Source organism: Taudactylus pleione, unplaced genomic scaffold (genome assembly GCF_031769625.1).
Source record: "Taudactylus pleione unplaced genomic scaffold, aTauple2 ptg000500l, whole genome shotgun sequence".
In the NCBI taxonomy this organism is placed as follows: domain Eukaryota; kingdom Metazoa; phylum Chordata; class Amphibia; order Anura; family Myobatrachidae; genus Taudactylus; species Taudactylus pleione.
This window is the reverse complement of record NW_028284902.1, coordinates 2461701-2478403: the sequence shown is the minus strand read 5'-3', so window position 1 is coordinate 2478403 and position 16703 is coordinate 2461701. Positions and strand designations below refer to the sequence as shown.

At 42.1% G+C, this 16703-nt stretch overlaps 2 protein-coding genes across 6 annotated transcripts in view; both read right to left on the bottom strand.

Moving 5' to 3' along the window:
• LOC148501836 (putative methyltransferase DDB_G0268948) overlaps positions 1–6186 on the bottom strand; it is a 55165-nt gene extending 48979 nt beyond the window's left edge. Inside the window, exon 1 of the mRNA XM_088449894.1 lies at positions 6127–6186. The gene's annotated coding sequence lies outside the window, so the exon portion shown is untranslated. The remainder of the gene's footprint in view (positions 1–6126) is intronic.
• A 3022-nt stretch (positions 6187–9208) lies between these two features.
• The window catches only part of LOC148501835 (uncharacterized), a 44510-nt gene continuing 37015 nt past the window's right edge, over positions 9209–16703 (bottom strand). For all 5 annotated transcript variants that reach the window (XM_088449909.1, XM_088449910.1, XM_088449908.1 and 2 more), the window contains 2 exons: positions 12125–12262; positions 9209–9363 (listed from right to left, as the gene is read on the bottom strand). In XM_088449909.1, coding sequence (XP_088306035.1) covers positions 9276–9363; positions 12125–12262 — 226 coding nt within the window. In that variant the 3' untranslated portion in view covers positions 9209–9275. The remainder of the gene's footprint in view (positions 9364–12124; positions 12263–16703) is intronic.

The window sequence follows — 16703 nt, the reverse complement described above, 5'->3', positions numbered from 1 at the left end:
TAGTTCACAACCAGTGGCGTTTCTACAGGGGAGGGGGCCCATGTGCAGTCTCCGACACGGGCATCCTCCTCTCCCTCCGGCGGCTGGCAGCACACTGAGCACCCATTATAGATCCGCCCCTGTTCACAACAGTCTACAAAATATCGTTTGGATATTTTGCCAAATAACTTTTGGTGTCATAGAGAATTAAAGTATCTTCTAAACAGACTTACATCCAGTCTAAAATTTAAAGATCTTCTTCCCCCCATTACTCTTGAAGAAACTTTGTTTTTGTGTATAGTATACTGTGTATGTAGTGGCGGGGGTTATGTATATAGTGAGTGGCGGGTTGTATTGTTAACTGGCAACAAGGTATATATACAGTACTTGTAAACAAGGCAGCACAGATGGTGTAGTGGTTAGCAATACTGTCTTACAGCACTGAGGTTGTGGGTTTGATTCCCCCTACCGCCCTAATTGTATAGTTTGTATATTCTCCCTGTGCTTGTGTGGGCTTCCTCCAGGTGCTCCAGTTCTTCCCACATTCCAAAAGTATACTGGTAATTAAATTGGCTCCCAACTAAAATTAACCTTAGTGTGTAAGTATGTGCGTGTATATGTGGTAGGGAATATAGATTGTAAGCTCTATTGGGACAGGGACTGATGCAAATGGACAATATATTCTCTGTAAAGTGCTGCGGAATATGTGTGCGATATATAAATAACTGGTAATAAATAAATAAATAAATAAATAAATAAATATACCTCCTCCAAATATTTAAACATATAAATGGCACCAAGTATCCAGCACTTAGTACAGTGTATTATAATATAATAACATGTTGAACCTGGCATTTTGTGGAGTCTCTCCTCCCAGAAGCTCCCATACAAGCCATTCACTCTCCCAGTGTTACCCTGTTTGTGTCTGGTCCCCTCTAGATTTGTCTAGATATAACGCTGCTGAATAAGTAACTGGCTGATTTGTTATTCACATACTATATGTTGAAGAGACTCTGTTGATCTGCCAGATCTAGGTTTCATATTTAATTATATAGATCTCTATCGTCAGCATCTCTCTCCCTTTAGTTGCGCCTATGCTCCTAGGCACAAACATTGTTTAACCGCTCAATTGGATAATTTTTCCCAAAGCCGCCCACAGATTTTAGTTTATTTTTTATGATTGAATTATGTCAAGAACAACTATTTAACTTTTCCAATGCAATTTTATTTAAAAAAAAAATAATAAAAATTATACACATAACACTAATATCACCTTTTAAATTATTGGTCAACGAGATATCAGACTATAGATGATCGGACCATCGCGACATGGCGATTTTGCATTTCCCCAATGGCTGCTCTAAGGAGCAGCTGCCGGGTACACACTGGGGGGCTGAGAGCTGGTTTGGTTACATTTTCCCGGTGGCTGTTCCCCTCTGCAGCCGCTGGGTAGGGTGTCCTGCTGACTGTCCGATCAGTAGCACGGCAGACACTGGGGAAGGGTGCAGGGAAGCAGAGAGGCTGGAGGGTTCTTCTGCAATTGGCGTCTGCTGGAAGATTATCTTCTGGCTGCCCAATGTGCGTTTGCGACCAGGTCAGGTAACGCGTTGCCAGGTAAGTGATTAGCTAGTATGCTTTGTCCCCTTTTCTCCTTTGTGTAACCTTACTTAAACTATTTAACTCCAACTGTGTGTCTATTGTGTAATTTGGTAGTTGTACTATTCTACTATGTAACTCATTTCTGTTTATTATGTCATATGAAGTTGTTTCACTACCAATATTGTACAGCACTTTACAAATAATTAGTCTCTCTTATTCCTCATTCCCTACCTTTCTGCTGTACTGTAGGCAGGAGATGTCCTACACGTCTGTCTAGGAGATAGGGTGTAAAGAGTGGAAGTTAATAATTTGGGAATGAGGTACCTAATACCAATGTGGCCAAATGTATCTGGGTGTAGTTTTAGAGCAGCATATGATATAACCCATTTTATCCTGATTCTTAGTCTCGTTGGAGATATGTAATATGCTACAATACAGACCGGACCCCACGCTATTCATAAACATTTGCCTTTTGAACACCGAAACCAGCCTACAGTATGTGCTTCCACCCACCATGTGTAGTAATAACAATTAGGTAATACATGTATAACAAACAAAATTATATATATATATATATATATATATATATATATATATACACACACACACATTTATAATATATATATATATATATATATATTCTTCATAATAGTAATAATTCAAGATTTTGTTTTTAAAATCCACTATACTGAATATTTAACAAATCTCTGTTCTAATCATAAAATATGATTAGACACTAATAATAACACTAATAAGTTAATAGAAGGGAGATCACTATAGTCAAACATCTATAATGGGTAAATACTTAAAATTATATTTTGATAATTATAATAATATCTTAATAATTATTGTAAAGGTGCTCCCAGAATTGTAAAACAGGTTGAGAATGGAGAAAATAGCAAGTTACTTCCCCATGGGTCACGCTAAGGGGTATATTTACTAAAGTGCGAGTTTTTAGAAGTGGAGATGTTGCCCCCCATATTTTATATATATATATATATATATATATATATATATATATATATATATATATAGTTCTGCTGGGTATACTGTATAGACATGCTAGCGGAAAGAATTACATTTTATAGTCCTTCTACTCTAAAGATTATAGAGCCTATTCATCACAAATTTAAGATATAGTTTCAATACCACAATGTAATTATCAGGTATTGCGGTTGCTAGGTAACGGTATTATGAATATACAGGAAGCTATTTTTTGAGTAATTAAGCTGAAAATGAGTAACTAGTTGTTTTAATGATCATACATATAATATATATACAGAAGTTACCTACCTGCTATAAATCTTGCTGCTGCTCCTGTCACAGGACTGTGAGCTTGTGAATGCTCAGCAGGGTATACACAACTTAATGACAGTTATCAGTTCTGATACATATTTGGGTGCATGTCTGTACAGATTTAGAGGTATGTGTGATTGGTGCCATCAGTGCTGTGACTATGTAAACCCAGCCTTTACATCTGCACCCTGCCAGAACAAGATCTGCATGGATAACGCTGCCTTATGAGCTGCACTGTGTAATAATCCAGCCCCCCACCCTTTCTCCTAAAATACAGCTTGAGATTTATTCATGGATGGTTTAACACATGAGGCGAAAATATGATAGTACTAGTATATAAAGGGACCTGCCGGGTCACCTCAGCCACTCCACCCATTTAGCTGCTCTGCTGCTCCCATTCTGTAAAATGGACCCCTCCATTTCCAGTCCTCTTCTCTTAAGGTGCGTACACACTGGGCGATCAGAAAAGACAGTGCGATTACGACATCGTAATCGCACCGGCGTTCCTGCTCACCTGTAGTGTCTGGACTGAACGATCAGTCATTCAGTGCAGGCACAGTCCATCATTCCTGAACATGCCAATCTGTCGTTATGGGCAGACTGGGCTGCACATTTAGGCGATGGACAATGTTGGAAACTACCATCAGGAGCGCGCATCGCTTGTCATTTCTGACATAAAAGTGCACGATTTGTGTATGATTACGATGTCGTAATCGTGCAATCGCTCAGTAATATCGCCCTGTGTGTACGCACCTTTAGGTGTGACCTGCACGTGCCACAGCCATGATTAGGTCATCCTGCAAATGGGCGTGATGACTTACAGTGATTTAGACCAGGCTCAAAATTAATAATAACAGATATATCAGGTTTGTGTATATGAGATTTTCTTTACATTACTAGGAATGGTCTTAAAGATGCGCATCTCCACTTAAGGACAATGTGGAACCACAAAATGGGTAAAAAAAAGTCTTAGGTATTCTCATGGAGGGAGGTAAATGTGATTTTACAACCACAGGAGTGATAATCCTGAAGGTTTATAAAAGACCAATTTACTGTACTGTATGTCATTTCCAGTATGGATGAAGGTCATCTCAGCATGTCTAGTAAACTACCACACTCTATCTTCTACTTTTAAAAAGTTGCACCTCTCTGCCAATCAGCAAATTTGTTAAAATGAGAGATTGAAAACAGTTTGGAGGAAGGGGCAGGCTTTTTTTTTTTTTTTTAATCAATCAATCTCTGGGAAGTCAGCCTAGGTCTTGAACATCAGAAGGTTTCCTGACTGGCATGCTTGTGTCTGCTGTTGCTCTCTGCCTGAGCTCTGGAACTCACTTGTCTGCAGCCTGTCCGTGATGTACACATTAAACATGGACTTTGTTAATCTGCCTGCCCACTGCGGAGTTATGTTTTTAGATTATTACTTAATGTCTCTGTCTGCAAACCATTACCTGTGATGTATTGTTTAAAATTGGACTTTGCTCATCTGCCTGCCCACTGCTGAGTCACATCTGTATATAATTTCTTGATTTCTCTGCCTGCACACCATTGAATGTATTTTTAATCTGTTTGTGTATTCTTTAACCTTCAAGGACTCTGCATAACCCTGCCTTCACTTATGCTGTGTTTAAGAAACCTTTTTGTCACCTGCAACTGTTTTTGGAATCTGTAAATGAGTTTTGTCAAATTGATAAAAGCTTGTACTAGAACTAGGGGCCTGATTCAGAGGCGCTCGCTCTGAATCAGGGCATTTTTTTGTTTTGTATCGGCCTTCAGGCTGCTCACAAAGCTGTGGGTGACCACCCACAGCTAGTGCGAGCGGCCTGGCGATGGTCGCCATTATTGCGGTCATTGGGCTTACGTCGAGGGAGGACCTCGGCTCCCGCAAGCCCAAGTGGACTTCCTGCTCTAATAGAGCAGGAAGTCCACTACTGACATCACAAGTGATTTCAGTAGGGCCGCCCACAAATGGCAGGCGTTCCTAAGGGAACGCCTGCATTTGTGCAGTCACCTCCCTGCCTATAAAATGATGCGAGCTGTCAATCAACATCAACAGCTGACCCATCTTGTAGTGAGCGAGGGAGCTGCCATAGCTGGCTGGGGCTTGCACATGCTGGAGACGGCACATGCACAGTGGGGGAACATCGACCCGCTTGCGAGTGGTTCTGAATCAGGCCCTTGACCCACAAAGAACCCATTGGGGGGGGGGATATAACCCATAAAATACACTTTAAAAAACACATTTCAGGTTTACCAAACAAATCATATTTCCTTCATGTCTTTGTCAGGTCCTTTTGATGTGTAATTCTCAGTTTTCCAGTATATAGATGTACACACACACACACACTTTATGGACAAAAGTTTTTGGCCACACAATTATTTATTTCAGGTGTTTGATTCAGACCAATTACCTCAGATGTATAAAATCAAGCACCTAGTCATGCAGTCTCCATCTGCAAACATTTGTGATATAAAATGGGTAGTTCAGCTCAGTGACTTCAAGCGTGGTACGGTGATAGGAAGCGTGGTACGGTGATAGGAAGCGTGGTACGGTGATAGGAAGTCACCCTTGCATGTGAAATTTCATCCCTGCCGGATATTCCACAGTCAACTATAAGTGATATTATTAGAAACTGGAAGCGTTTAGGAACAGCAGCAACTCAGCCACGAAGCAGAAGACCACATAAAATCACAGAGTGGAGTCAACAGCTGCTAAGGCTTATGGTGTGTAAAAGTCGCCAACGCCCTACTGATTCCATAGCTGGAGTTCCAAACTTCCACTGGCATTAATGTAAGCATAAAAACTGTGCGGTGGGAGCTTAATGGAATCGGTTTCCATGGCCGAGCGGCTGCATGTAATCCTCACATCACCAAGTCCAATGCCAAGCGTCAAATGGAGTGGTGTAAAGCACACCAAGACTAAACTATGGAGCAGTGGTAATGTGTTCTGTGGAGTGACAATCAGACTTCTCTGTTTGGCAGTCAGATGGGGAGAACATTACCTGTCTGACTGCATTGTACCAACTGTGGAGTTTGGTAGAAGAGGGATAAATGGTATGGGGCTGTTTTTCAGGGTTAAGGGCAATCTTAATGCTTCAGCATACTAAAACATTTTGGACAATGCTATGCTTCCAACTTTACGGAAAGAGTTTGAGGAAGGCTCTTTTCTATTCGAACATGACTGTGCCCCAGTGCCCAAAGCAAAGACTATAAAGACATGGTTTAATGAGTTTGGTGTGGAAGAACATGACTGACCTGCACAGAGCCCTGATATCAAGCACCTTTGGGGTTAACTGGAATGGAGATTGCCTTCTCATCCACCTTCAGCGCCTGATCTCATAAATGCTCTACAGAACGAATGGGCACAAATTCCAACAGAAACCCTCCAAGATCTTGTGGAAAACCTTCCAAGTAAAGTGGAAGTGGTTATAGCTGCAAAAGGGGACAGACTCCATATTACAGTAGAAACAATATATGGCGGCATATACAACTCAGGCGCACAGAAACTAATGTATTTAAACAAAGAATAATAACTTAAGAGCTGCTCCTAATAATGAGTTAATCTGTTAAACTCACTTGATCTGACTAAAAAATGGAAATCCTGAAAACATGGTCAATTCACACATGAAAAATGCCTTAAAATGGCTAATTGTAATAAATATAGATTGACTACTTCGGACAAAGCGTATATAAAATATGACAATTACACAATGAAGCAATGAAATTAAAAGCAATAAATTACATACACACATGTATAGAAATACAAAACTGTTGTAGTGTTTGAAGTAATGGCTCACTAGAATATAATACATTTGAAAAAAAAAAACCCTCTGCCGTAGGCGTCACTATTTAAAATGCATAGTGTCCATCCATTTTATTGCTCCAGCTCCACAAAATAATTAATGGCATCCAATAGGTTAATAAGAGATTTATTCTCATCTTTCTAGTGGTTTAAACAGTTCCAGATATAACTAATATTCAAAAATGCTTAGAATAGTCTGCACCACGATATTGATTTGTTTGTAACCTTCAGATTGTATAATTGATGTCCGTATCTCCCCACAGTTCAATATCATGTGTAGCAGGTGATCAGCCTGAGCTATTTGATCAGTACATAACAAAAATCTGTAACAGTATATGTATCTCTTACAATGTTTCCACATAAATGTCCGTATATGTATACAGGTGCTACACTTAGCTTGCCGCCGGCCGGCTAAAGGAGAGGGTATAGCCACCTGTCTGTGTGTATCAGAGCAGGCTCCGCAATCATACACTGACCTCCTCATGTTGTTTAAAATCCTGTCTATGGACATCAAGTCCTTGCTGAAGTGGATTCTGGCTGGAGCATAAAAAAAACAAAAAAGAACAAAAACAAACCAGTTAACAGAAGTCCCTTACGCATTTCTCCGCTACAGGTAATGGCAGTTTCATCAGAGGGTAGATCTCCTGATGCTCCCATGAGCGCTTTTAATACGGACATCTTGTAGGTCCATATTAAAGCATAAGTATTTGAAGATTATGTAATTTGTCCCTATTGGTGTAATGGTCAGGCACCCGTATACTTTTGTCCATATAGTCTGTGTGTAAAATGTAATTATAACAGAGGGTGATGTGTTCTATTTAGTGTCTGTTATATTCAAATGTTAGTTTAAAGATTTTTTTTTTTTTAGCAGTAGAGGACACTGTATAATTGAATGGCACCTGAGTGTAAGATTTCTAAGGCTTTCTAGAAGCCCATGCTCCCTGGACAGCTGCTGGGGCATACCTACTGTATAGAGGATGATGAGGACAGAGCTTGCTGTGCAGGTCATAAAGGATCATTAGACTGTACCAAAGGTGTGGCTTAGTGCAGGAGCTGGCGTTTCAAGGGTCTATTTACCAAGCCTTGAATGGAAATCGAGCTAATGGAGACAAGGTGTCAGCCAATCAGCTCCTGTCATGTCACAGGCGGTGTTCGAAAAAAATTAAAGTTAGGAGCTGGTTGGTTGGCACCTTATCTGTCAACTTTATCTCCATCCAAGGCTTAGTGAGTAGACCCCAGTGAGGGGAGTGCAGAGAAAGCTTAGGTAATAGGGCAGTGCACAGGGAGCATTCCTGAGAGTGCTGTTGCTTGGCTCACTGATAAGAACTGAACAACTCTTCTACTGCCAGGTTGCCAAGAGGGTTTTTGGAATTTTTTGATGGTGTGACCTCACTTGAGGACCTTGTTTGGGAACCTCAGATATAGGGTACCACATCACTAAGATGGGAGGATCAGGTCAGAAGAGAGGCGGCAACCAGGGGAGGGTGCTCAGAGAGGCAATTACCTATTCCTCCTGACAGCTTTTGCCACAGGGAAGAGATGGGGTGATCAGGGCTGTCTGCCATAGACAGAATGCAGAGGAACAAGTCTGCAAGAGAACCATTCTACACCACATACACTACAAAGTAATGTAACTGCTTCAGATAGTAAAGCAAGAGAATAAGTTAACTACAGATAAAGCTCAGCATTGTAACTTTGAGAACCACTGCTTTAGAACATGGAGAAAACAAACTCAGTCCTCAGGACCCCACACAGTTCACTTTTCCAGGTCACCCAACAAGTGCACAGGTGTATTCATTACTCACTGACATTTTAAAATATGCACAGGTAGAGCCAATGCTTTCACTTGTGATTTTGTGAGGAATTCAGGAAAAAAAACAAAAACCATCATGCACTGTTTGGGGTCTTGAGGACAGAGTTTGAGAACCTGTGTTCTAAAGGGAAGCTACATTTGGCAGCGTTCCTGGGTTCTCTACTTGGTGTTCTCCTGGATTACGGTTACCTGGGTTACAGTTAAAGATATTTTAGCACATAGGGAAGAGGGCAGGAGCCGCTGCTGCTATTGAGGGGGGCTGCCACTGCTTTTGGTCCCGGCACCTGCGCAATGAATGTTGGGCACCGGGACTCTGGTATAGGCATGTGCGGCGGTAGCACCCCCGAGAAGCCACTTAGGGCTGACCGAAAGCCAGAGGAGCGGCTTCCACTGGAAACCGCTCTGTTTATTGCAGCCTGGACTGGCAGTCCCAGGGGGAGGAGACAGCTCCCCCTGAGGCTGCCTGTGAGTGACTGGCAGGAGGCGCTTCCAATAGGAAGTCACCTCCAGTAACACTGAAGTGGAGGATTTTACTGGGGGGGGGGGGGGGCTGCAGCCTCACAGGCCCTAGGTAAGATCCACCACTGCATAATAGTAATCCAGGAGAGCTCAGGGAAGCCAGACAAACTGGAAATTCCATTATATGTTATGCAACGGTCAACTAGATCTGCAATCAGCATTTATACAAATTAGCTATAAACAAACAGAAGACACCCAATACATAAACTATGCAAAACATTATTTATTCTATCACCGAGCGATACAATGAGAATGACAGATCAGCACAGGTTAGGATTTGCAGCCCAAGATACAGAAGTAATTAATGTGGAACTCCAGGGTTTCTTCACCAGATGGGTCTCCCAAGGCATCAGTCATCCTGTGGGGGAGAAACAGAAGTGTTCTCTTTACAAGTATCTTCCAATTGTCAGACAAATATGTATATTACAGAATAAAATAAAGGTGATTGCCATAATATACTGCCATTTTTCACTGCTTGGTTAGAGGTATGCAATGGCAATATATTACATTAAACCATTTATAAATTTAAAAATCACCTCAAATCAGAATACACCACTTATAAAACCAGTGAGGAATACAGTCCCAAAAGGAGTATACTCCATACTGTAATAGCACAGGGTATGCATGAGGATGTCAATTAAATGAAATATAAAAAAAAAAAAAAAGTGATATTAAAATTGAATGTAACAAACACTTTGCTGGTGTTACAAGAACAGAGCCCTTTTAAAAAAACAAAACTAAACTAATAATAAATAAAAATGTTTAACGTAGCACAGCATATTCCGTTGTGCGTTACAATTTGAAACATTAATAGAACAAGACTGGGTTGTAAGAGAGACAAAAGGTAAGAGGACCCTGCTCGCAAGCTTACAATTGACTGCAGTATTTATACACAGCGGCACCTACTGTACCAGAAAAAAAAAAAAATCTGTGACATGGTAGTTAAAAGCTGATTGACTGGTACTTTATCGCATGCTTGCCTACCCTCCTGATTTTAGCAGGAGGCTCCAGATTTTTTAATTAAGCCTCCCACAAGTCTACATCAACTCCCGGAATTTTTTTTCTTCATAACTTCAGACCGCGCATGCATGAGTCCGGTAATGCTGGGGGCGGTGCCTGTATGGGATGTCATGACCAGCCACCGAGGGGTTGAGAGTAGCGGTGGCCGGCTAGCCACAATGAGATAGTCAGGCAGACTGCTTGGCGGCATCGGTGGAGGTAAACAGTGGTGCTGTCGCTGGGCTATGATCAGCGGCGCAGCACCAGCACTCTGAAAGGGCACTCATTGACAGCCATGAGCCATCCATTTAATTATTAAATGAATGGCTGTCAATGAGAGCCCATTTAGAGTGCAGTTAATGCCTGTGAGATATCTATCTATCTATATAATCTATGAGGGAGAGTGAGGCAGCCTGATCACAGCCAGCAGCTCAATCCTCCCAGCAACTACTGTCCTGAAACTCCAACCACTCCATACACTGTAAAAGTAGGACTCTCACTACACTCCCAAGCATGGGATTTATTATCTACCTCCACCGTGCAGAACATGTACAGATCCTGACTGCATAGTAGGAGTCATACATACATACCAGCAGTGCCAGACATGCAGGTTGTTATAGTCCCTGCTTGAAGGTCTACTTTGATGTGTTACATTAAATTTATGCCAATAGGTGGAGCTAGACACGCCCTTTGGCTGGAGCAGACCACGCCCCGTCAACAACTCACCGCATTCGACTCCCTTCTACAATCTCCATGAAAGTGTTTTTCAAAAGTAGGCAACTATGCTTTATCTCCATTCAAGTATTAGTAAATAGACCCCTCTGAGAGGAGAGGAGCAGGAAATGGATGCTTCCCAGGCTGAGAGCCTGGGGAGTGGGAAGGAACGAGTCTTCACTATATAAGTACTAGTAAGTGTAATAATGGAGCTGCTACGGACTGACAGTATAATATTATATATTAACAAGAAATGTATGTTGTGTGTCAGTGTGTAATAGCACTGTAGACAGTATATTATATACTGTTTACAGTGCCATTGTACTTAAGAAAAAAAATTAATTATATATATATATATTTTAGTACCACATGTATATTGAGTGTAAGCAATGTAGTAAGAGGGGGGGGGGCGAGGCTGAAGTTCTGCCTAGGGTGCTGGGGAAACCTTGCAACGGCCCTGCACGCTCCTGAGGCATCATCCGCTGCATCTTCAGATCTTCTCTATATACAGGAAGATCTATCAAATCTCATTAACGATTCCCCCTCAGATTGTGCACTGTGTACGCACTACCGAAGGACCAGGCGATATGGTTACGTTATATAGTTAACCATCTAACCACCAAAACCATGCACGATATATTGTTTGGTCATTTGTTCGATCGCACAGTGGGCCTGATTCAGAGCCGGACACTCTGAACAAGCGTCCGCTCTGAATCAGGGCATGTTTTTTTTTTTTTTTCCGAAGCGGCCTCGTGGACGCACCCACAGCTTATGCGAGCGTCCATGATGGTCGCGATGGCCAAGACGAGACCCTTGCGGTAGGAGGTATCAGAGCCAAAATCACTCCCACTGTCATCACTAGTGATGTCAGTGGGGCCGGACCCAGACAGTAGGCGTTCCCGTCTGGGCAGCCACGCCCACCAAAGGGGTCGTGCTGTCACTCACCATCGACAGCACGCCCCCTTTGGTGCGAGACCCATAACGACGGCTACCCCTTCGTTATTCGGGTCTCACGCATGCGCACGACGGAGGCACCTCCGTCATGCGCATGCGGGTAACATCGACCTGCTTGCGAGCGTACAGCGCTCGTGAGCGGGTCTGAATGAGACCCAGTGTGTATGCACTAGATAGTTTGTCCGGGAGTTCAAGGGAAATAGTTGACGTCTAGTGCAAGTTTGCAAGTTGTCTAGTGTGTACCAGGCTTAAGTGTAGTCCAGCACAGACAGGGTTCACTTTACCAGAGAATGGGTGACATATACAGCTGAATTCATAAGTACATAAACCATTTCATAATTCAGGTATACTTTTCTTCTCAGTACAGTAATACATATATACTCCATACTGTAGCTCTGAAATGTTGGGGTTTCTCTGCATTGTTTATCAGTTTATGACTCAGATTTACTCACTTTTTCTCCAGAGTTTGTAAGAAATCAGTGGCTGCAGCCCGATCCTCATTTAGCAGTTTGTGGCACATACAAGTGGCCCTAAGAAAACCCAGGAGCTCTTCCAGGGATACATGAAACACTTCTGTAATGTCAGTGACCCTGATAAATTGAATACACAATACAGAAATCGGTAACATAAAAATCGGATTTCACTAAAGAGGTACAATGATACTTATTACAAAAAAAACCAAACCAAAAAAACGCAATTCCCATATACTGCATCCAATTGTTAGTCCATCATAAATTCTATCAACTATACTGCTCTTACTATGAGAGGAAGGCAAAGTTCTCTCAGATCAGAGGTTCCTGAACTCTGTTCTCAAGGCACCCTAATAGTCCAGGTCTTAAGGATATACATGCTTGAACACAGGTGACTAAAATAGTATCAAAGTCAATTTGATTTAACCACCTGTGCTAAACCATGGATAATCTCTAAGCCTGAACTGTTGGGGTGCCTTGAGGACAGTGTTTGCAAACCTCTGCCCTAGGTAATGCTCATACACATCAAGGTGGTCAAATGAAGTGGAATTAGAAGGGCAACAGTTTTCTGGCTTTGCCTGGCTGTATTGGTAGATACATTATGTTGGAGGGGTCATTGATGGGTGATGAACTGCTCTATTGAAGCCAGTTTTCAGCAATGCAGCGGATAGCATACAAAATTACCAACCATGGGCTTATCTATAATGGGTGCAGGGTGGGTGGGGCACATGGGCCCATGTGTCCAGGAGGGCCCACACTGCACCCATAGTTTTAATACTTAACTCTCCAGAGTCCCACATCAATGCTAAGAAAAAAAAATATATATATTCCTTGAAAATGCTCGCTGCTGCCATTTTTCTGGCATTTGGTGCAGTAAAGAAATCACTGCCGTGCCATTTTCCTGGTGACCAGCGCATGTGCAGTAGACTCTGGGCACAGACTAGTTCCCAGAGTCTAATGTGGTGGCACTTCGCTCGGTGCGCTGCCAACCGCCAGAGAGAAAAGGGGGCCCTGGACGTAGACTCCACACGGACCCCCTCCTCTCTTAATACACCTCTGTTACCAACATATGTTTCCCAACTTCCCCAAAAAGGTGTGGAAGGCACAATTTGTACAAAAGGTAAAATATAAAAGATTTTAGAACATTTAAAATCCTCTGGAGCACCGTTGTGCCCCCTTCCAAGTGATGGAGAGAATATAGTGCCGGCTATTTTGTAAAACGGGAGGTCTGATTCAGAAGTGGATGCTGTTTGTGGAGTCGCAGAGACGGTAATATGTGCTACTTCCTGCCGTCCCCTGGTACAGTAGCCAGCGCTGCAATGTGCAAGCCCCAACACGCCCACTATCAGCATCTCTGCACGCTGTGATACCACCGGTGATGTACGCTCCGCCATCAGCACATCAACAGTTACACCTGCCCTATAGTAGATGCAGTATCTACATCTGAACATGGCCGCTGTTGCTGCAAGTCTGAGAACGCTGCCGCTTTCATTGATACTCCCATGCAACATTTTCATGTATTCACTTCAGGACACTTCCCAGGAACACCTATGGTTTTCGCTCACCATTTCTGATACCAAATCTGTACCATACGCAACAGCACATTTTTGTTTACACTCAGGGTAACCTGTCCTCTAATGACAGTATTTACCGAATGACTGGTCAGTCATGACATTTCCCATAGAAATGTTTATTGGCAGGGCGAGCCCCTGGCTCTTCAGCCAATAAACGCTTTCCCCATAGACTTGAATGGTGAGAACGAACTTGAACAACCCCCTGAATCCCACCATTGAAGCTCTTAACCCATCTGTGCTTTGTTGGAGCATGGCTAAAAAAAAAAAAAAAAAAAAAAAAAAAGGGAAAATATAAAATCATTATTAAATAAATAGCAAAGTGAATGGAGCAAGATCTAGACAAATATTGGGGTTAACCCTTCAGTCTGCAGAAGGTCTTGGCACATTGGCATGGATAATCAGTCAATTACTTAGGAAGCAATTTAAAAAAAAGGTCTGTTGGGGTACTTCTTGGGTCTTATTTGGAGCAAAAGGAAGTACTGTCATTTGTGCCTGGACAAACCATGCTGTAATACAAGGGGCACATTATAAAATTTATATATTTTTCATAGTTTTTTCGTGCAAAGTAGATACCGGCTGCTTCTATATGCAAGTAACCCTCAATTGCCCGCCAATGCAGGACAGCTTTATTTCTACATAGCAATTTACATTTTAGCCTGAACATACCCCCCTTAAATCTAAAAGGCTACATTTAACGAAGAGACTGCTTTTATATGCTGCCAGTTTAGGTGAAAATTTAAAGCGGCACTCAAGCTACACTTTACATTTTCCCTGAAACCCATAAAGCAGCAGTTTATAATAACCGCTGTTTCATAAATATTGCCCTAAATCTCTGCCCTTTTACTACTCCCCCCCCACCCACCTGCAGCGACACATGGTTTTGCTAAGGTGCAATTTTTTTGTCTCTTAAAATGCTTTACCCCCATGTTTAGTACAATGCAGATCATTTAGAATGCAGAGAATCGGTTTTGGTCTCACCATATACTTCAATTTTCACAGGTGAGCTCAGATGAACAAAAAAAAACAAAAAAACAAAAAAACAAAAAAAAACACAAAAAATAAATAAATCAGCATTTATAGGAGGAGCAGACATTTGCAGTGACAGAGAGAAGAACAAATATGGAGTCATGCAAAACAAGTTTAATGAACTCAGATGAACGAATTAGTGTAGGCAGCTTTATAGTGTGGTAGGGCTAATGTCACTCCTTAAAAAGGACTGGGGTCCAGCCATCATCTCAAAGTTCATCCATACAATACAAAGGTCAGTCAGGGCCGGATTAAGGTCCACATTGGCCTGGAGCTGAAAATGTTCAAGGGCCTATACTGAGAAGGGGGAAGAGCTGTGATCGGTGCTGTGTGGGTGTGATTAGAGTCACCTTGGTGTATACACTCCCTACACTATGTCGAAGCCGGATAATTGGCTGAGACAGGATCGGTTTAAAATTAGATCGATGAGACGCCATTTTGCAACTGGCCGTCCAGCGCCATTTTAGTGAAACTCGCCATTATAAGTACATACGGCGATGCTATAATTTAGCGTCGTGCGATTCCCACACAATAGAAAGAAGTTAAGTCTTCACCACATAAATACAGACACTAATACATATAAAATGATCTCTGCAAAACACGTACGATTGTGTACGCCACAAAACAGTCGCACAGCGCTAACTGACGTCTTTTCCCAATTCCCCAATACTTACACTGCACACTTACATAAAAGGTTCCCTACCGTTAAAGTGTAATATTCAAGGTTTATGCAGTAATTATTAATGTTGTGTAATAAAGGTTATTTGATATCTAAGGTTTAGTACATGGTAAGCTGACAGTGTTTGGTGCTGTACTGATCCACTGTCTCAACAGATTTCCGTATCATCAGTGAGAAGATCGCATGCGTCTGCAAACTATGGACTATTGAGAGTTAAAACATTAAAATGTACTCTAATGTTAGCAGCTTAGATTAGCATGCAGCAGGGAAAAAGGACACAAAGGGTTGTTGGAGGTGGTTTGTGTCCATTCGAATTGACCTATGAACTATCCTGTAACAGAAGCACCTTTAAGAAGAACCAATGGAATCATGCCAAACTTGTCTATTGTATTGCCTATTCCTGTGAGTATATATGTGCGCTCTCTGAACCCAGTCTGGAGTCTTCTTGCTGTGCTGTTGACGGAGGTTTCTAATGCTGATGCCGGTATCTGGGTCCAGAGCACGTGCACATGTAACATCTGTACCTTGGGTCTGTATGATTTATTTGCGCTAATTGTCTTTAGATCACAGCGTGTAACCATCTGTTATTTTTGTATTGAATAATAACTTTTTGTGCTTTGGAACCACATTCAAAGTCTGAAAGCATTTATTTACTGTGCAACTCATTATGCTAAATAGCGAAAATTTTTGAAGGTATAGGCAAGATTTTAGAAGGTAAAGGGGCCTATTCATCAACACTAAAATAAAGTTTTTAAAGGACATTTTCCTTAAATAACTATTTTAGTATTCATGAAGCCACTTAGCAAGGAGATATTGGTGATATCTCCTGTGCTAAGCTCCCCTGCGTTAATTTCCACACTCCCCATACATGAATATGGGGATATGGAAATTATGGTATTCAAATTCTGAAAATTATGCATTTTCGGAGTTTGATGGAGTTACTATTCGCCACTGTGAGGTGGCGAATAGCAGGACAGACTTGCCTGCTTCCAGCTGTGCAGGTCCCCCGGAGTATCCCTTCCGGCGCTCTGATACGTCCTCTGGCTCAATCTGCAATGCTGACATTGTGTTCTACCAGCAGAACTCAAAGTTTAGAAAAAATTTTTTTTTCCTCTCTAAACTGCACTGTGTGCTGCTGGGAGACCACATGACAGACCAGCAGGACGGAGCCGGAGGCGCTGCAGCGGGCAGGTAAGTGCGGGACGGGGGGAGGTGAGCGGAGGGGGGGGCGCACACAAACTTACCGCAGCTGTAAGTAGTGCTGCGCATGCGCTGGGTTTAC